We start from the raw sequence: 21,920 nt of genomic DNA, 5'->3' as shown, positions 1-21,920 counted from the left end.
AGATGTGCTAGCACACTCAAGCTGGAATACTCAGCAAATGACGCCGAATGCATGGCCTTGTAGGCATGTACATTTCGGGGGTAAGACACAATATTCCCAGAAAGGGAGTGGTATTAGTGGCTGGCAGTGCAGGAAAGCAGCAATGACCGCCAGCACAACAAGCTTTGCTACTCAACGTCCGGCAACAGCCGAGCGAACGCCCAATAGGACGACCGTCCCACTCGTGCTTTAGGTGCTGGCGTTGCCGTTATTACCTCATATAGCGTCGTGTCACAGCCATTTTATACCAAATGTAGAAACAGGGCCAGGAATGCAAAGGAAAAAGAATTGCTTAGGATTGCATTTTCGGCTCCGCAACCGCATTTGGAGCTACGGCGGCAGCAGCAGCAATGATCGGCGTGTGCTCGGTTTCGCGCGTGGTCAAAAGATCTCAGCGCGGGCGTAATCGAGCCACGCTAAGCGCACCCAGTCGCCACGATATTCGCCACTATATTGCGGTCTGCCTGTCGGTATAATCTAGGCAGACGTTGCCCAGACGTATAAAACTGGTGTGCCTTTTAAAGCAGTTTCTCGAGTTCAGGAGAGGGATCCCCTACCCCCCCCGAGAGAATTAGATTGGAACCAACTAGCCATATTCTGCGACCCGGTCGATCCACTCGTAAAGCAGTCAGTCAGTCAGTCCACTTAGCCGTCTCTGCTATGGCGCTGAACTGTCAAATTAGGCGCGTCGTTGAGACAGCAGCAATTAAATGGAAGAGCTCAAGAATTTCGATATCTTACTCAAACACACGTGCACATTTAGCTATCTTTGCTACGGAAATCGTACTGCCGAATATGCCCGCCGGGATGTCACTGTTCTAACCGCTGCCGAAACCTCTTTAAGCTGTTTGCGGAGCCATACGCTGAGTGATGACAGTAATGACAGCTATGGCTAGCCGGTTATCACTGGCAGACTTTACAGTTTTCGTTGGAGGACAGGGACGAAAACACAGACCTGTTCATTGCTTTGCAGCGCAGAGTCGAATTGTGCAGGCAGAGGCCACCATGCGTAGAGGTCCACCCTCCACATCCCCATCTCCAAAATGTTATAACAGGCGAAGAAACTGTATTTGATAAGAGAAAGAAGATGCAAGTAAACGAGCGAAATTTCCTAGGAGCAGCGGGAACGACTGGAGTGGGGACCTGATTAATAAAATCGCAGTCGGAGCATTCTCCGCATAGGAGTGCATAAATATAAACACTTATCGTTTCGACTTTTCTTGTCTCACGTAGTGAAGTAAAAGCGAGGAACGAGACGAGGGAAAGGAATACATGGGTGTGATAACAGAAATAAGTATTGTTCAACAATGTTTTACAGAAAGCGAGAGAGTGTGCGTTGCTTTTTTTGAACATATAGCAGGGAAAAGTAACTGGTACAAAAAATACAGACGCAGATAGCAGGGTCCGTGGGTAGCAGAAATCCGGGCACGCAAGCACCAGTGATGACACCAGAGTGCGGAATCCGGAATTCACTGGTGCTTTTGTGTTGAATCTCCGGCTTCTTATGTGTCTCAACATCCTCACACGTCTCTGCATCACTGCTATTGCGCTTCTCCGACCCCGGCGAACGCTAATAGAAACCTCACGACAAACTAAAGGAAAAGACGGAAGCTGAACGCAGCATGGAACCGGCAGCTTGAAGGCAACGCAGAGCGATGTCACCCCCAGCTACACCGAAGCAGCCATTTTGTTATTATGGAAGACTGCCGTTTCTAGCGCTCCTGCGAAATGCTCCGGCGAGGACCGAAGTAGAAAGATTTACACTGAATCAAGACTGCACCACCACTGCCAGGTAGTCACTATCAGCAAATTCTGCTACATTCTTCCGACTGCTCAACGCACACGTCTCCGCGAAACGCACGCGTCTCACCTTAGTACATGAACGAGGATTTCGTAGAAATGGATGAACATGAAATTACATACCACAGACGGCAGCTCCACGCATATTGGGATAAAGCTTTACTCGTACTATTAACCTTTGCCGTATTTCCGCAACTGCTGCCGTCTCGATAGGTAATGGTACATTAGAGACACCGAACAGCCGTAATCGACGTTGACCCATGGCCCTACAGTATTTAGGACAAATCCTTCGTTATTATCTGCTTGTACATATTTGAACGAACCTGAAAATAAACCCGATCGTAAAGCGTAAAAAATTACGGGACGAGCAGGGGTGGACTGCAAGGGTATCTGCAATCTTCCTACCCTGATTAATTCTTTAACTTAACATATTCCTAGCTACGGCTATCGACCATAGACAAAGTACGACGAAGCGACTTTCCCTATAGAGATGTAAACCCACACTGATTATATGCAATAGTGAGCACACGCACGGCCAAGCACACACGAACAGACCTAAGTAGCGTATAGCTGATAACCATAGACACGATAAACGTTACTCATAACAGCTTCATACAATCCTCACTGCAACTAGACGACAACGTCATAGTGTTGTACGGAGTATTAAAAATGATGCCAGGCACAAATTGTTCATAGAGCTCTGCATAGCTACCCATTTGCTCAAGCTCGAACTTTCGATTCTGTAATCGCACCCACAGAAAATGCCTGACGAAATAGGCCCATAAAAGTAAAGCATGGGCGTTACGGACCGCATCGCAAGAATACCGTGCGTAGATTGTCAATTGCAATAAAACGTGATTGCAAGCAGAATCAAGGATTCTATGCAAGGGAACCGCGATCCCCGCTTTTTCTAATGCAGGTCAATTTGTCAAATAAATATACTTCTTCCAGTAATTTTCTCCTTCTAAAGACGTATTGGAGAAGTATCTTGTCTACCTAGAAACTAGCAGTGAGGCCCCACTGTCCTATTAAATGCATGTAGGTACATGAAACCCTAACTTCATTTGGTCTTTAGTTTGTCTAACCACGCGTTATTGGACGGAACGCTATAGCTATTACGAAAAGTAAGCGCTGTACAAACTATACATGCTGACAACACAACACACTGCAACAAGACAGCTGAATTGTTAGTTTTAGTAATGTTATTTTTTGTAAAAAGTATAGTATATTTATTAACTAGCATAGAAAAAAAAAGCCTTATGACTTCAATGTTGACCTTTCCTAACGTTGTCTTCTTGTATGTGAATATATATTTATACGCAATTCCGCTGAAATAAACATTCCGATAAATATCTTTCTCTTATAATAGCACACACGCCACTGTGGTACACGCATAATACATATCTATAGACACGCTGAAAGGAAGAACAAAAACTCATTGCACGCACATCGAAAGCATCTAATCTTCATTACTTTTCCTTCTCATCTCCTTAGATATCTTACGAGTGCGTCACGTATGCGAGAAGTTAAATGATATAACGTTCAGCTAACAAAAATCGCATTTTGTACGTCCAGCTTAGTTACCTGTCATCGGCCACACGGTGATATCATGTTAATATCATTTTATTACACCTCGCTGTGAGTATTTAGTAGAATGATGCAAATTACAGTGCAGCGGCAAACTCAAGAAATCGGGGGGGACAGAAATCGACCAGTAAAAGGCGGAGGAGTAGAGAGACTTACACGAGGAGATGATAAACGATTGCCCTCCATCCACGTGGGCGCTCGAGGAAGTTATGAAGGTAAAGCTGGCGCTTACGAGTCCGCGCGTCATAGCTGACGCCAGGGCGGTGCTTCTGGTTGGCGCAGATGCGGCGTGCGCCGGGCTCCCCTAAGCTGGGAGAGTTCTGGGGCGAGACGGTCGTCGTCTCGATGCGGCCCAGCTCGAGTTGCTGGGCGGCCAACTGGGTGTGCTGTTCCGTTGAGGCGGTCGTCCACCATCGCGAGCTCATTTTATTACGCTCGATGCCATAGATATCCGGCACGCACAGAGTATGCTTCCCGGTGATCACCACGACGCTGTCGCATGGACCACCGGCGGCAGTGTGTTGACCACCAGCTTTTGGGGCTGTTGGCCCGGGACAAAGTCCAACTCCAGAACCCGGGCGCTTCTTGATTGACCCTTTAAAGGTGCGTTGTTGCTGTTGAAGCGGTTGCTGTCCTGGTAAACGTTGTTTGCCGTGCTCCTGTTGTTGTCTTTTTCCGCTAAACCGCGCAACCTTTCTGCCACCAAGGCCACCTCTGCCGCCAACGCCGCTGCTGCAACCCTGCTCAGCGCGTTCGGCATGCTCGGCGGACTCCGGGCAGAGTCGGTCTTCCCCTGGTCCCGGCTGGAAGAGCTGCCCTGCAGCAGCTGGCTTCGCTGCGGTTGCTGTTGCAGCCTCTTCAGCCCGCTCAGTCTGTTCGGACACGTCAGATAATGCAACAACACCTGACGACGCAGCAACAGCTCGTGGCTCGACCGGTACGAGCAGGACATCCAGTACCCCAGCAACGCTGTCCTCTACGGGAAACCCAGGAAGCACGACACCACTCTTCCAACCGTCGCGCCGAAGACGCCTCCGGGGCTCTAAGCACTCACAGCTTTTTCGGTCTCTTGTGGAACAGTCTTCTCATTCACACTTTTTCGAAGAATTTAGGACGACGTTGAACAGCTTCAGTAATCACAGGTAGTCGTGATACTGCTCCGAGGTAATGGTGTTTCTTTTAACATTCGATCTTTATCTGCTGTTGTTCCTGTTGCCGTCGTTCTCCATCGATGTTTCCCCCGTTTCGGAGTTAACTAGGCGCACTTTTCAACTTTCACTTCTTTAAATTTGTCGAAGTCGAACGACCAGACATAGAAATCACAACATCAACCTGTGACGCCAGGTTACGCACACATAAAAACACGTGAGATAAGGGCAAACACATACAGAGCTCACTTCAGATTGGGCTCCGCTTCTGATTTCTCACTGAAAGCATTAGTGTAACCATCAGTGGATGCCGCTTCAACACTGCGTTTAGATCGACCTTATCGTTAAACAACCGTATCATCCATCCACTTTGAAATCGGTTCTCAATGAAAAATTGTAATTGAAACATAACCGAAAGAAACGAGCAAGACGATGAACCTCATCAAAAGACGAGATCTCGAGTGGCAGGATTCAACTGGATAACCAGCTACCTAGCTAGTTACATAGTCGCGGAGCGTGGGGACGACCGCTCAATTGTAGAGAAAGCATGATCGTTTGCCTTGACCATTATTGCACTTTGCATACCCTGTTCTGTACAATTTCCAAACTAAACAAGTGATTCTTATCATCATTATTATTATTACTATTATATATCAAAAGGTAGATAACTCGATTTTCTGCAGCACCGGTAGCAAAACAGGTAATTTAAGGTATTTATTTCAAATAGGTGGTTCTATCATAGTTTTGTTTGATCATTCGGCACCCCACTTGATTTTGGGACATTAGGTTGAGTAAGCACTACAGATGAGGTTCTTGTTACGAGGGCTGTTCAGCCTCAAAATTAAAACTGGAGACAAAACAACTTCTACGGCTACGCGGTGTAGTCGATTTAATAGGTTTTTACGCAGGTTTACACTGGCTTCCGATTTGACAACGCAGAGAGTTCACACAAAACGAATGGAGCCAACGGCTCAGGCGAAAGAGGTGCATAATCGGAGACTTCGCATACAGACTTGCGGGTCCAATTTACAATTGTCAATTCACGCCACCCGAGGCCTTACTTGTTTCTTGCTTGAATCACCCTTTCGTTGCCCGCTTTTGCGTTCCTCAATGACGTTCTTCGACCTCGTTAGTAGCAACGTCAGTTTCGCTCAAGCGCAGTGAGGTTGCACCAAGATGCCTAGGATGGCGGCTCCTTCGTTGACAAGCCGTCACTCGAATCTACCGGCCGTGACATCCTCAAACCAACACGCACGGCCTCATGCCTCAGTGTACGATATATGCGTGCGATTATTCTAAACACAGTAACCACTTCAGTAGCAACTCGTGTTCGTGCATGTTGAGTTGGGTCAATTACTTCGAACCCCATACAAGTGGCCGGTACCGACAAAACTTGATTTATCGAACATGCACTACTACAATGTGTTTTAGATAAAACTTGGTTCGTGCCGTGTTTTTTTTTTTGGTACGTGGTCGATTACATGAGGCTACTAGTATTCATTAGCAACATTGCCTTTCTTCTTTTTTCCGTTTTCGTTTTCCTATGGGAGAACTTTACGGTCGTTGCTTTTCTTTGTATTGGGCAAGAGTTCGTCGCTGTCACGTTAGTAAGTTCCGTCTGCCGATTCTTGCACTCACCTTGTACTTGTTGGAACAAGTGTTTTTCTTCACATAGTTTTTTCCTGTTTATCGGAACCTTTTTTTTTGAAATTTTTCCTTATTGCCTTTTGCTTGCTCGCAAATAACGTGCTCGGAGTCGGTGCGTTGTGTCTGTAGTTTCGACGATAATTAGGAACGAAATATAACATTGCTATAACAGTAAAAGTAAATCGAGAAGCAATGAAAGGCCGACCTGACTAGGTTGCCCTGTGATCACATACAAAAGAATCAGACATCAACGTTCTCACATTCACAGGCGCCCGCCCAAATCGCTGGCATTAATTGCGTTGAACGATAACAGAATTAGGGATTATTACGGCGTCCGGTATAACGGTGATTGTATGTGCTAGAAAATAGTTATTGCAATGACGCACAGCAGCTGGTCATCATCGTCAGTGGTCGCTGTGTTCTATATTCTTTTCCGTAGTCGTCCTCCTTTGCGTCTTGTTCGCTCAATTGGACCGATAGTAACTTGTTTCTGCTGTTATTACTGTAATTGCCCAAGTAGTTGGACTTGGATGGTGGTAATAAAAATCAAGGCACTCAAAGTACACCGTTGATACTTCTGCTGTAACCGTTGTCGTAATAGATGATCGACGTTGTGATCTGATAATGTTTTTATGATAATATTGTTGCTGTTGGTATTGCGGTGGCGATAGTTGTTACGCGCTGGTTGAAGCCCACGAACCTGGGCTTCTGAACACAAACTCTCCCACAAGCACCTCTCTTACTGTTGTTGTTGTTATTGGCCAACTCCTCGCGCTCGACTTGCCTACAACTACACTGCCATTACTACAAAGTAACGCCAGACACAGATTCGACTAGTGCGCTTGTTATTGTTACTGCTGCCGGTGTTTCTGCATCGATGTGGGCTCTCTTTCGTCTCTACAGCGCCAACACCTAAGCTCGCTCGCTCTCTCTCCGCTTTGTCGGGGCCGCGCGCTCCGAAAGCGGTCTCATCAAAAAAGACGGACGCTCTGCTCTCTTGTTTAGCTGGTCGGCTTGGCGCGCCACTAGCTTGCGCTCGTCGTCGGCTGTCTACCAGCGCCGGCTCCCAAAGCCTGGCGCCACTGTAGTGTCGGGTGGAGGCGCCACTATCGGCTGTTGGGAAACCATGAGTTCGGACGTCGTAGCTCCGCCTGGCGAGTGTCTTGGAAAACGGTGCGGTGCAGCTGCGGGAAACAGCCGCGTGACAGACAAGCGTGCGTTGACCACGTGTGCGTCATTAATAGGAACCGATTTAGCCGCTGATAGCCATAGAGTAGAAAAAAAATAGGAGCGCAGAGAGATCGACGCGGTGACAGTGGATGTGCGAATGTGTACCACTGACTTCTGTTGCGGGTCACACTTTTGTCCATCTGGTAAAAAGCGACCGTAACCGCCGTTCTAAAGCTTTAATGTTATCGTTGACTAAATTTAGTTCATCCGCCATCATCATTATCGTTATCATGTTGGGTGAACGAATAGACGAATTAAACTAAGCCACAATGGGATGTTAGTTCTTCTACACGACATCTGAATAGAGGAAGGAACAAGCAGGTTTTCACTTAGCTAAATTAGTGTAGCCTGTGCAACCGGAGAATGGATAACGTTCGCACGTATACATCGACACTGCGCTCCGCACAAGGCCGCTGGTCCGTAAAAATTATAACTTAAGACGACATTGACCGCTTGCGGGTACACATATTAAACGAACTAACTTAGTCTCTTGTTGGCTAGCAACGAAGTAGATCAATCTACTCTCAGGAACGAACGCTTTTTTAACCTTTAAGCCGCGTTTATCCAGCGAGATATCAGCACGCAGCCGGCGATATCGGACCTAAAAGGCAAAACGTAGAGGATTAAATCAATTTCACGTCGCGTTGCTCGAAACCGCTCGCGTGTATGGACTAGGCTTCCATTATTTCCAAAACACAACTTGTTGAACCTGGCGCCGCGGCGGGCTCCTTGTACGAGTCCGAAACAACAGGGCTATGCAACCAGCGGCTCCGTCGTCTGTCCTGTGAGAGCACTCCTTGGGAGTGCGGATATCTGCTCTGCTCAGTAAAGTCGATTTCCACTTCCTTCCAGAGATCGGTTCACAGATTCCTGATTAACGAAGTAGGAAAAACCCTAGCGGCTTTTTCCCACAAGCTGTGGCATGTGCCCCTGTACCTCTACGCACATACCGTAACCCGAACTTCTCTGTCCAAAAAATACTGTGCTATTAAGAAATAGACAGTACCTTTTGCTTCCTGATGACCCTGACAACAGAAAGCATTATAACGAGGTCTCAACTGTCCGAGATAGCACAGATCGCTATTTGTTGTGGTCAGAGCGATAGAAGATGCTTTGGTTAAATGTGAAGCCGTCTACTTTCCAACATTTGCAGGTATATAGATCGTCCCGTGCTTGAAGCCAGATGTCTGATGGAAGGCCTAGCCAAGGTAATCACAGCCGTAAAACTCGAAACACTCAGTGGACTCCAATCATCTTGCAGCAGAGCAATCAGTTGGTGCGCCACTAGGCCGGCATCATTGTAGACACTCGAGGTGATCGACCTGATGAGCTATCCCGATATTTGAGCCGCAGTCGCGTGGTAGAGCCAGATATTGCCCATATACCGCGATACGAGCACACTTCACCAGCGCAGCTCCCACCAAAGAGTGCTTATACTCCTCCGTGTGTGATCTCTAACCAGCCGGACTAACTTACAATACGAAGTCACCCTCGTCGAGAAAATTAGCGGAAGGTGTCGATTCATCGCTTCGCAAATTTTTCCTAAAAAATTCAAGCCTTACACCCAGCTCCTCTAGCAGACTCCATTTGGCACTCACGAAATGTGTGCATGCCTTACTAGCTTCTTTGTCGCAAGAGAAAAATTTTTCTCAGAAGCCTACTTCCTTCGGAGCGTTCGTAAATTTGACCTTAAAGCTTTTCAACATTACTTTTGCACTGATTTTGAAATTGAACTCTCGAATATCAACTTGGTTCAGTGCCTATTGTTCCTTCGCGATTCGTTCGTACTCCACAGCCACAAGCTTTGATTTTATAGAACTTATCCATAGACAAACATTAATGGTAGCATTACCATTATATATGTACAGCAAAAATGAATGAGCCCAAAGGTTTAGATGTAAAAATAGGCCAATACGGAGTACGCGTGGTCCTGTTCGTTACCACAGAGGTCATGTATATTAATATTTCCACTTCTTAATGGGACGCTAGCGTCTTCGAGTAGGTGTAGTCATCAAATGCAGCTTTGGCATACCGGATTTTTGCAACTGAAAGAATTCGCGCGCTGCGTCGGAACTCGTTGGCAAACCTAGGCTTTTTTGTTTGAACTTCCCCTTTCTGCCTGTTTCCTAATATTTGCCAGGCATTAACTTTCGCAAACAAAAGACGAAGTTGGACTCCAATTTTGAAAAGATCAACATTAGCCCTTAGGTAAAACACGTTGCGACGTTATATATGATAGTTTCTGTTGCTGTGTGTATATGCTTCACGCTCAAAATGTTAGCTTAAATTGCCGCATATCTTCACTTCCTTGAGTCATTTTGTCGCTCCAACGTAACTCTAGAAATTTTGTGCCCCTTTCTATGATACTAACCGCTCGACGTTTCTGTTCTTTTTTTCCTTTAACCAGAGATCCCGAATTCCCTTCATTTTTTTAAAAACCTTTGACTTTCCCCTACATAGCTGAAGTCTATGGCATGTTCGGTTAGTGGTCCCATCTTCGAATACAACCTCATTTAAACCTTTAAACAGCACCAATAGACGGCGCTGGAAAATTTCGTCGCGACTAGTGGCAATCCTCAAACTAGTCTCAATAGCTGGTTACATGCGTGACGTAGGGCCGGACTTTAGGCTGACTTCTGACACTTATTTAGAGATAATGTTTCTCATGATGCTAGACATGTGCATTTAGTAGTAGTTGTTAGGCATTTTTGGTACACAGAGCAAAAAACAGACCTTGTAAGGTCATAAGACTTAGTTGGAAAAAAAATATGTATACTGGTTAAGGTACGCCTTAGGAAAGGGTCTTAGGAGAATAATTCCGTGGAGAGAATACATTTAGCAAAGGATCAAACCGCTCCGTTCGATGCGAACCGGGAATGGGTTTATCATAGGACGGCGAGACTCGCTCCGTTGCCAGAGAGAGGCGGAAATGCCAATAGCTCTAGGCAAAATCGCCAGACATAAACTTGCTACAACCTAGACCCAGTGCAGGCAGATATCAAAATCTATAGCAGGCGTTGCAGGTTGGCAAATCTGGTCAAAAAAAAGTCGCCGAATTGACTTCTTAGGCATCTTGGCTAAAGATCATAACACTCAGCTACATAACACTCAGCCAATATTCGTAGAACGATAGACGTCTTTGCTTCTGGTGAACTAGAATATGATGTAGCTAGTATCATTAGATGTTATAGGTATCACTTAATCGGTAGACAAAGAGCTGATTGTAAATTAGAGTGACCAAAAGTGAAATTGCAATGTTTTGATTGCTCGGACTGACGCAATGGAGCAACTTTGTTGATTGGCGTGTTTTTTTTTTATCAGACAAAAGATAGTTATAATAATCCAACATTTCTCAAATAGCCCAATGAAGTCGGCTTGATGGGGGATTCATTTAACTGATGATTTATCGATTCTTAAATAGGACGATCCTTGATGAATTCTGACAAACCGCGTTCATTCTTACTTTGCCGATATTTTTCATGTAAATTTTTTCAAAAAAACCTACAGGATTTTGATAGGTATATCTGTTGCTGAGCAGCGGTTGTCTCAATCTCTCTTATAGCGGCACTGTGTTCTAAGTGGCCCGGCAGTGTTCTGTTGTTTACAGGCCCTAAGCTGCACCTAGGGCATCAACCGTCTTAGGTTAAAGAGTAAATGCATGCGCTGCTGATTGATCAAAGCTATATACAGGTATACTATGTTCGGTATAAAGGACCTTATTTCAGGTGCTAATGCGAATTTGTTGTCTGTTCGGGATAGCTTTCTTGTTTAGTACTTTCATATTTATAACTAATTAAATATACTTTGCTTCGTTATTCTTTGTTTATATTATAAAAAAATCTGATTATGGTCCTGAGTAATTCGTTAACAAAAAAACTTATTTACGTCCCAGGAGCGTCCCAGGAGCGGTTGAAGATCTTCATGTTAAGGTAGCCATGATACACAAATACTGTATGTAGGTCTATGGCGTTCATGTAAAGTTACTATCAATTCGTTTTCGGACGCAGATGCATGCGCAGTCCATCCTGCAATGCAGATGGTCTAGGACAGAAATGAAAACTTGTAATCGGTTTTTTTTTATAAAGGGCCACTTAGCGATATTGAGTGTTTTTAATAGATAGATCGCAAAATTTACTCCTGATATTAAATGTCACCGCAAGCTATAAATCATTAGGTATGACTGCATCCTTCGATCATAGCGTAACGCAAGGCAATGTACATTCTGCGGCATTCTCTAGTTTGGGTAGTGCTGACTGCTTCTTATACGTTTGGAAACTAAGTTGAGATTTAGAAGCCTCCCTTAAAATTTAATTCGAATCCTCGCGTTTCTTTCTTCGAATGTGTATTAAATCGGTATTAAGGATGACCAGATATGTTCTTGCTGCAGGAGGGAACTGCACAGGGAACATAATACAAGCATACAGGGAATAAGGACAAAAGGGCTCACGTACTTGTTTTCCATGAAACTCCAGATAGTTAAATGTAAGGCGCCGAATTATAACATGTAAGCTTTACTAGTCGATCGAATCAACTTTGTCATGTGACTGTTGAAGGTGAAATTTTAATTGTTTTCAACATCAACCGTATAAACTGTCTCAGTTAGGATTGATTCCTTTATGATGTGTGCAATTTAAATAGAAGTAGCTGCTGCACACCTGAGCGCACTTGAGATCAACATCTAGTTATTTGCACAGCAGTTGGTAAATTGCAGTTGGTAAAAAACTGAGTTAGTAAGTTGAACCCTGTTAGTATCGTCAGTGGTATCAACAGGTGTGTGCATATTTAAAGCTTGTCACCGTCGGATTAGTAGAAAATATGACTTGTTATTCTCGTTGTAGGGCGTAGGACGAAACATTTAATATTTACCCACGTATGTCAGACCCAAGTATAATCTTATATAATAGGTTATATACTTTACATACATAAATGTCGCAAATTATTTGAACAAAATTAAGCTGTCCTAACAAGTGATCGCTTAAATAATACAATCTGCTTTAAATAATATTCAGTCCTAGTAGTATAAATGTATTAAATATAGTACGAAGCATGGACATCTATGAGCCGCAATGCAGATAAACGCGGCTTTTCAACTAGTGAATGACTCCTTGGTACGCGGCCTTAAGTTTTACGTTCCCACTACACTTCATTCATTCTAATTTATAGTTAGGTAATTAACGTAACTCAGAGAACTATGAGTTTTTTCATGAATCGATATTGATTCGAAATTGAAGCTGTCAGGAGAGCCATAAGATACCTAATCCTAACAGCTTTACCACTCTGGTGCATCAGTTCAACTTTCTTGACTCTGTTTTCCTTGTGAATCATCTTTTTTTTCCATGCGGGGACGGCTTACCGCAAACAGGATAACCTTGAGTCTGACCTACTCTTTGCTTCCCCTTCACCCCTTGCCCATTGTGCACCTTTCGAGACCATTGCTCAGAAAGATTTCTTGTCTTTAGCTTCGACTGTGAGCTCACTTTTGTTCCCTCTCCCTTTGTCACGTTCGCTGAATCCTTGAACGACTACCATCTTGGAAGCTGGCGTTAGGACAAGATTCGACTATGGCTTGTACTCACTACTGCTAGTGTTTTAGTCCGACTAATCGGGTTGGCTGGATGTGTTAAGGCCCGAACCTCAGCGAAGTCCCCTGAACCGCGAGTTGACTGGTCGGTCGGTCCCAAACCTGCTCGGAGACCCTCCAGTTAGAGAGAAGTAAAGGCTGCGTAAGAGCAGATGCAGCTTTGTTGAATTGTGCTGGCTAGCTGAGGTCCCTCCCCGGTGACCGGAAACAGATCGACGTCAGTAGCCGCAGAGAAGGGTAAGACGCATTGTACGAGATGTACGACAGCGCAGCCTTGCATTGTAGCCCTCCCCCATTAACTTGAAATCCCAGGTAACAGCAGTCGCAGCAGGAACAACGCAATCGTTTCGACGGAAGCAGCAAAAGCTGGGCAGGCGGCAAGTAAAGCCGATAGTACTAGTAGTAGAGGAAGGACCGGCTAAGCAAGCTGACAGGGAGACGGACGGGCGGGCGGACGGTCGGTCGGTCGACCGACCGACCGACCAGGTTGGCTCCAAGGCAGGTCTATGGTCAGCCTTGGGGATTGCAATCGAGGCCAGTGGTGCTCTAATTTTAGCCCTTTTAACCCTATCCAGCGCGACCCTCCTTTGCATATCGTCACCCACCTTCATAGTTTATAATAAATAGTGAACTGCTAAGATCAAGAGCTTCTACCTACCTTTCTCTACTCGCATAGTCTGGTCTATGCCACTAACGCCAGTGACGGCGATGGCAAGGCGGTAAGCACGATGCCAACGCCGATAGCCAATTGCCAGTGCTAGGGTTCTTCGAAACCAGACGCAGCTGATCTCGATGAGTGCTCGTGATAAGGAGCAGAACGATTCCGCGGAACGAATTTTCAAACCTCTATACTTTAACGGTTAATCGCTCAAATTAGATTTAGTCTGAATGTTGTTTATACAGATAACAATTTCAACTGACGTGTGCCTATTGATACTTCCAAACTGAGCAGCTATTAACGTACCATTTAGTGCTTGAAATAGACGAGAGTGAAAATAGAGCGTTATTTATTTTTTTAGCATATTGGTTCATATAATCACAGCAGTCCTTGTGAAAGAATTGTGCTAAATATATATATATACATATATATATATATAGCCTAAGAATAAGATCCTGAATCAATTTGTGTCCTCGTTTAAAATTTATGAATGTTTATCGATTAAATTTATCAACTACATTTACGATGAATCCAGTTCGAGGACTGAATTAATCCTTGAAACTGTATCTTCGAAACCAATTTTCTCTCCTCCTACAGGTCTCTAAGAACAAGACTTAATTAAATATGAATTTGGTATTACACTATAAATTCACGGTTCAGTACATTTTGATATACGTTGGCTCTAAATAATGAAATACCGTTTTATTATAGCCGGCACGCGGTTTTTTTCTTATGGCAAGCGACAATTGGTGGGCCAGCCTTGTCCAAAAGTGCTCTTATTAGGTAGGCTAGCTGCGTCAGAAGGATCACAGTTAAATTATATTCTACCTATATCTATCTATATTGGAAAGCCTTCTGCTAAGATAACTAATAGTGAGAGATTAAGGTTTGCTCTGAAATGGAAGAAAGATGATGAGGCCGTTAGTCAACACTGAGGCATCGAAGCGTGAATTGATCGGTTAGGTGTGGGATACATGGAGATCTCCTCCATAACCTCCTCGAACTTTTAGGAAAGGGAAGTGGGGAAAGACGTATGCCGTACTTTATGAGTAAAATGAAATCACAGATGACTCAATTTTTCTGTCTCTTACATGTTTAAGTGTAAAAGAAAAATTTCGTTCGGAGAATAAGAACCGTTTACTGCCGGAGCTTATTACACTAAACCGTAAGGCGCAATGTGCGATGGTACATTGGCTCAATGGTAATAAACGAAAACTCTCTGTAACCGTTGAGCCCCATTCAAAACCATGTGTTTAGATGTGTATAGGTGTTTTTGATGAGACAGATACAAATGTGCTCGATAACCGAGCGCTTAACTAACGAGTATACCCGTTTATTGTGCACTGTTATACAGCGAACTGACCCAGCCACCCCATTTGCGTAGCTGTTACTAAAGCTATGCGCTGACAACATGTCGTTTAAGTCAGTGTTCAGATAGAAGAATAAATATAGCACGTAAAATAAACTTATATCGTCTACAGTATTTAGAAAAAGCGCAAGCGTACTCTGTAGAGTAGCGCTAGAAACTAGGCCCAAGAGTGTTTCTATTCTATTGATCAAGAAGCCATTTTCCTAGTCGAGACTCAGAGACTGACTATTCAGCTGGTCGCCCGACCGTAACGATCATCGCAGCTACTGAAAAATAATTCAACTTCCCAGACTACGGCATAGTAGTTTCTGCTGCAGTATAATACATCACATAAACTATATGAGTCTCAATAACAATTAACATAACGACAATTTAGCGTCGGCAGCGTATTACGGCTACAGACATAGAAGAGATTGTCTACTCCCCATATTGTTTGATAACTGACGTCTGTTTTTCTTTCTAGATATCGAACACGTATCATTCAAGCGTTGCTAAGATAATTCTAATTGGGAATCAAATCGTGCACAGTTCATTGAAAACGTTCTCGTGAGGTTCTCGTTCGTAGCAGGGAAACGGCTTAGGTCGCTGTCAACGAACCTTTACTCTGCTACAAGTAGTCATATTTCGCCAGCCAGCTATGACTAGACTTGTGTAAGTAGAAAGTATGTTAGATAAGGTGCTTCTGCCAAGGATATGTTAATGATTGCGGCACGATTCGCCAGCAGTGGTCAGGCAACGTCTAGCTGAAATGATTCAGTTCCAGTCAATTTTATCCACATCGGGAACGGCAGCAGGCCGATATATCAGAAACCGCATCAACAAAAAGACCAGCACTGACAACTATGACGGACTACCCATTGGTCGCACCGCTTTTAAGATGATGGCCAAACTGGCGGACCATTGACGTCTGCGCTATTTTGAATGGCTGATAATAGCACACAAATGATGAGAGGCGTAGGTGGCATCAAAAGCGTAAACAGCCCTCCCCTTGTCTTTGTCCAAGCTCTATATTTTCTATGACGTAGAAGCCTATTCCGTCCCTGGCTGCCTCTGCTTCACTGCCTGAGTCTTACTGGTGTTTGCTAGTATAAGTCTGTGAGTGACAACAGCTAATTATGGTCTGCTATTGTTTCAGACGTAAGATTTCAATAGCTGTCAGACATAAAGCCAGTGATTGGAAATCGCAACGTTCGGCTGCAGCATCAATAGGACTTCGATCTTCTTAGATTTCCTAAGATAGGTATAAGAATTAACCAATACAAATGAAAAGCTGCGTAGATCAAAATGACCGTGGTGCATGCTGATAACAAAGGAGAAAAGTAATTGTAGAACAGAATTATAGGATCACCTTAGCCAAGCTAAATGTCGAATTTTTGCAAACAGAAAATAGAAAAAGATCTTTAAAATATATGATTAGCAAAAATAAATAAAATAAAAATAGCCCTAACTCCCACCAGCTAAACCATTTGTTTCTTTAAGATATTTAGGGGTGTGCATTTTTCAGCAGTTACGACTACACTTCAATATCCTCGACTTTTTCTTTCCTTAGCAATAAGGCCCGATGAGTTTCAACTTTCATTTAAAGGTACTTAGCCCCTTTCGGGTTGCGCGAAAAACGGTTTAAAAGAAGCAGACATATTTCTTCTAGTTGTTCAGATCACGTAGTTGTCCGCGTGATAAGCTTCAACAATCCCTAACCGTCGTCTCGAGTTGGTGACCCCGTTACTTCTAGGCGACTTGATAATCAAGGGTGACTCGATCAACATTATGGCCATATATGCACGTCCGGCTGCACTAGAATCTACCGAAAAGTTGACCTGCTGCTGTGGACATGAGGACAGTGAAAAGCCGATGATTGGTGCAGGTGGCCTGAATGTCAGAGTTGACTATTCTAACTGGGCTTGAACAATTGTGCCTCTCAAAACTTGGTCTACAGACCATTCCTATTCCGAATAAGGACTTTTGTAGGTCCCGTGGGGTCTTCAGTGATTTATTTGCGTTGCAAACGTTTCCATGGAGGATGTATGACATAGCGAACGGTAAAACTTACTTGGTGAATGCGAATTATTGAAACTCGTTGGCGTTGTGGCATCTCGCTTTATGTTCACGAAGGTCCACCATAAAAGAAGCGACAACCAGGAAATAGATTTAAACTCTAATAAGCTCCAAGGGGCATCTGCTACCAACTTCCCATTCATTGGTAGCCTTAAACTGTATAGTTTTATAAATGGTTCCTGGTCCTGTCATTAAAGAAATGTGTGATCTAATTATTTCCATTCAGCTTGCCATGGCAGAACTACGACCACGGTAAAAGGGTACAGTTTACATAGCGGACCACATTTCTCTTCGGCCAATGGAACTAGGCAAACTTCAACTATATTTCAGCCCAGACGCTATAGAGAAAGAGACTGTTTCAAACTAACGAAGCGGAGGTGAAAATCTTAAAGCAAACTCTTTGAAACCTTATTTTTAGTTCCCACATTTGAGACTCTCAAAACTAAGCAGTCAAACCACACCTAAAGGCCAGGTCAAGAATGACATCGTGCTCGAAAAGCTGACATAATGAAAGGCACCACAGAGGGTACCAGGCTTCTAAAAAACGTACTTCAGAAAAGTGTCGCTGCATTTGATGGTGGGGCAACGGAAGGAATCGGTGTCGTATAAGTGAGACGATAGACCCAAGGGAACAATCTAAGGGTGTCGCTACCTAGCTCCTTATCAGTGATTTACTTTCACCAATCAAGCAACGATACTGTTTTCTGAAGATGATTTTTTGCTTGTACTATATTGTAGTATACCATGCAATAAACATTAGTGATATTGAAGGACCGTACTGGGAAGCTTAATCTCAAACAAATAAAAGAAAGTTGATGAGAGGATATAAGCTTGCAAACGCTAATTCGGTTCGGACGAAGAGGGCCCAATACACTGGTCGATTCCGTCGAGTTAACCTTACGTTCTCAAAATTGACACTTGGTTTCTACACTTCAACTAGAATTCGCTTGCGGTTCCACCGGCAGAGCCTTTTGTAACCCTGCGATGCTAAGTCTAGGTCTCTTCATTTATGTTATAGGAACTGTGGCGTCTGCCACTGTAGTTTACGATTTTTTGTGTTTAATATTTTCCTCAGTTAGCATTTTTCCAGCAGTTATTATCCTCGAACATTTAAAAACCTAAACATGTTATAGTTTCTGTTTGTAACATATAATTCCTTCGCTTATTAAAGGATTACCAATTTTTTCGAAATGTGACTCAATCATAGCCATTAATGGCTATTACGAATATGCAGTATATTCCGCGACAGCATTTATCATAGGCCTATTTCTAAATTGCACAAATAAGTAAGATTCAAAGAGTACTACTTGTAAATCAAGTAAAACTACAAGTAATTTGGGACTTGGATCCTACCTATCCAATGTTTGTCCTAATACAGTAATATGACTGAAAAAAAGTAGGAACGTAAAGTCACAGTGGATAACAAGCGTACAATTAATGAATTTTTATCACAAAATCCTCTCCTATTGAGACTGTTATGACTAAACAGCTTCTATAGCTTGTATTCTATGCTTCTATTACCAAAGCGTGTTTATTAAACGTTGTATATTGTGGTGCAACAATTTGTCCTAGTTGCCCTCGAGCGAGTTAGTTAGATACATAGTTTTTCAACCTGCAATCATTGATCTGCGCGGAAAAATTACCTAACGAAGACTGTCCCCGAAAACAATAAATGCTTGATCGCGCTTTTTACGCTCCTGTCATTTGCCATTGGACGTTTTCTTAGTTCGCCTAAATCATCCACGTTCTGCTATAGTGACGGATAGAAATGACCTACGTTATTGCTACACAGCTTCAATATAATTTTTCCTACCTGTGTACCATTGGCTCGAGTTCCTCAACACCAATGGACTTATTATCCATAGCGCAGTGAACATTTACTTTTAATATAGCACGCTTGAGCGGCGGACCAGTATATATATTTTTATGCAACGAGTTTTTTTGATGGCTTCCGAGACGACGAGTTCGTGCAGTAGCAGAAGTTGGTGAGCGACTAATTTTGTTCCCATAATTCAAATGAAACGTTTTTAAGGATGCCTGTTTAAAACAGAGATGAAAAGATACATGATAGGGAATAGTTACCTAATTCCATTACTCGGCTATGCAAAGTGGTCTCAGAATCAGCCTGATATTTGTTCTATAGTTTCTACTTATCTGCAAGTGTTGTCCATTTCCGTAAGGAGCTCTATATGGGCGCCATATTGCCTTGCCTTCGGACGTAGCAGACGAGTGGCGCCGGTTTATCGCTTCCGGAGAAGCCATGCCTAAATGGCTAACTTCGCAATTTCCTTCGTTGTCCACAACAATCTGTCCCGAGACTTTAACATAAAGAGTTCCTCCCTAGCCTTGCTTCTACGCTTAATTAATTCACTTCGTAGCCCTTTGCTTGTTGAAATTTAATTTTCCCTTTTGCCAAGTAGTTTTACCGAACGTTTTGATTTCGAAATCAATATTATCCAAAGCTAATATACTGAATCCACTTACATAAGTATCTATTTATCGTCAGACGTCTGCACAGGCTCCCATATTGCCGAAGTCAGCTTTCTCATTCTTCTGAGTTCATACTGCTTAAAACGATCCTCGGTGCATAATTAAGACATCAGTAGAAGATAGATGGGTTGGATAACTATAGATACACCATGAACAGTTCTACGTTCGCTCTGCCCAGCTACTTCGTCGCATCTTACAAAATGTTTTAAACTTTACGCAGTAAACAATACTTCTTTACTACGAGTTCAGGATACTTCATGTCAACTTGTTGAAAATTATCAAGCCTCAGATGTATAATATTAACAACGGTTTATAGACACAGCCCGCTTGAATAATTTGTCGAGTTGGACGTCAAATTGTTAAACTTTGCCACTTTGTTAAACGGGCATATATCAACTGCGACCCAAAAAACTCTGTACCTTAGTAAGATTTTAAAGCGCGTGTACCTATAATGTTTTACCACGTTCCAAAAATCGTTGCCACCAAAAGCCCTCCATGCATTACGTCGACGGTGAACGAAGAATACGGTGCCACCAGGAGGTGGAGTGCGTACCGTGTTACAAAGGCTTCTGACTTCACTACTACAATGGACATGGACTTTCCTCCAAGCCAAATCTTCAAATTAAGGCCAAAAATTTTGCGTCGATTAATATTTTAAGAGCAGACGATAACGAGTAACACTTCACGAGAGCTATTGAAAAACAAAAACATTGTTTAAATTGCAGCAAAAGTTTCTTAATACGAATGAGGGGACGTATATATACGTCCTCTCATTCGTATTAATATAATTCGTATAGCAATAATATGCGTGATCTTCTGGGTAAGACGGCTTTCTGTTCTTCTGGGATAACAGGAACTTATATTAGTATTTGTTTTTTTTAACCGAAAAACCAGAAACCACTTTTGACGATTCAAGAAATTCGCTGTACACATTTCTAAGAAAATTGCTACAAATCTCGATTGGTCCCATCTAGCCTCAAATTAGACGCTACATTAGACTTGCCCCCTGTGGCTTTGCCCCAAAAGGATTTAGCGTTATTATTAATATCCCTTCACCGAAACAAAAACGAAGCATGAAAACTTAAACTTCTTGTTGAACTTCGCCTTTTCAAAGTAGCTGCTACAATTTTGAAATTCTACTCAAATCGCAGTCGTTCAGCCAGTCTGAAAGTGTCATGAAAGGAGTCCTTAAATCAACCCTGGTTAACATCAACAGGTATTGTGATACACCTACCTGCTTACAGATCGGTGGGCAACGATTCATGGGTACCCCAAAAATAACCTATGCAAATTTGCCATGAGAGGCTTGAACAGTTTTCATAGCGAGAATTCTGACTGGTGTTCCACTTGCGCGTCAACGTATATATTCCTTCCCTTATAGTACAAAACTTCTAGCAGAGAGTTTTCATCCCTGCCCATCATTTTATATCTCTAATATTAGCAAACGTTGTTATGATAGCATATGCAAATACTGCTATGCTTACACAAGACGCTTGAGAAGACGGCGCATTAGGTAGCTTTGACAGCTAGCTTAGCTGTCGATAGGCATCGTTGTCGTCTTTTTAGGGCCGAGCAACGGCACCTACGATTCCCTTGACGCAGTAGCATCGCGAATAGATTTTGGGATTTTGTTCAGTCTGTGCAGCGTACGCTAGCTGGGCCTATAGATCTGCTGTTTACTTAACGGTCTTTCTACAGTAACTTGTGTGAGTTATGGCGACTCTTACACGACGGGGATCAAGCAAGCTACCAGCTCAAGTACTACAAAGCCAAGTAACGGCAACTCGTCCGTACCTTTCTTAAGCGGGTTCTCCTTTTATCTGAGTTAAGACTAGCGCTGTTGATGCTTCCAAGGCTGCAGCGATCCCGTCGTCATTAACGGGTTACGGGGCTCCTATCCGAAACCCTTTTAGTGGATAAGTAGCCTTCTAGCCGAGAGATGCATGATGTGTGTGGCGATCATCCTATCCAATGTGTATTTTATCATTTAAATAGACTGATGCGTCGAAGACATAGACAACACACTTGATCTGCGAATAGAAAAAATTGCATCCGTTTCTTAGCCCCGTAAGGAAGAGAAAATCTTTAACGTTAGCGGGATGAGTGGCTCCGTCTTCCGAAAGTAGTCCCTGAACACTCGAAATGGACGTTATTAATTTTATAGAATACACATGTGAAAAAAACCCTCATTTCAATTCAATTTGTAATAGAATCAGGGTACGAAGATTTGATATTTTCCCGAAATTGACGAAGTTCTTGCATTTAGCAAACGTAAGTCAGTTGTCGAAGTACGATAATATATATAATACAATGGAA

General features: G+C 43.3%; 1 protein-coding gene across 1 annotated transcript in view; it reads left to right on the top strand.

Annotated features, from left to right (window-relative positions):
* The window catches only part of LOC111260801 (solute carrier family 60 member 1), a 49,100-nt gene extending 32,583 nt beyond the window's left edge, over positions 1–16,517 (top strand). The window contains exon 6 of the mRNA XM_086968473.1: positions 16,195–16,517. Within this exon, the coding sequence (XP_086824599.1) occupies positions 16,195–16,211 (17 nt within the window). The 3' untranslated portion in view covers positions 16,212–16,517. The remainder of the gene's footprint in view (positions 1–16,194) is intronic.
* Positions 16,518–21,920: the final 5,403 nt, after the last annotated feature.

This window comes from Varroa jacobsoni, unplaced genomic scaffold, assembly GCF_002532875.2.
Source record: "Varroa jacobsoni isolate VJ856 unplaced genomic scaffold, vjacob_1.0 scaffold_52, whole genome shotgun sequence".
Taxonomy (NCBI): domain Eukaryota; kingdom Metazoa; phylum Arthropoda; class Arachnida; order Mesostigmata; family Varroidae; genus Varroa; species Varroa jacobsoni.
The sequence above is the reverse complement of the archived record's forward strand: the minus strand, read 5'-3'. Positions and strand labels throughout refer to the sequence as shown.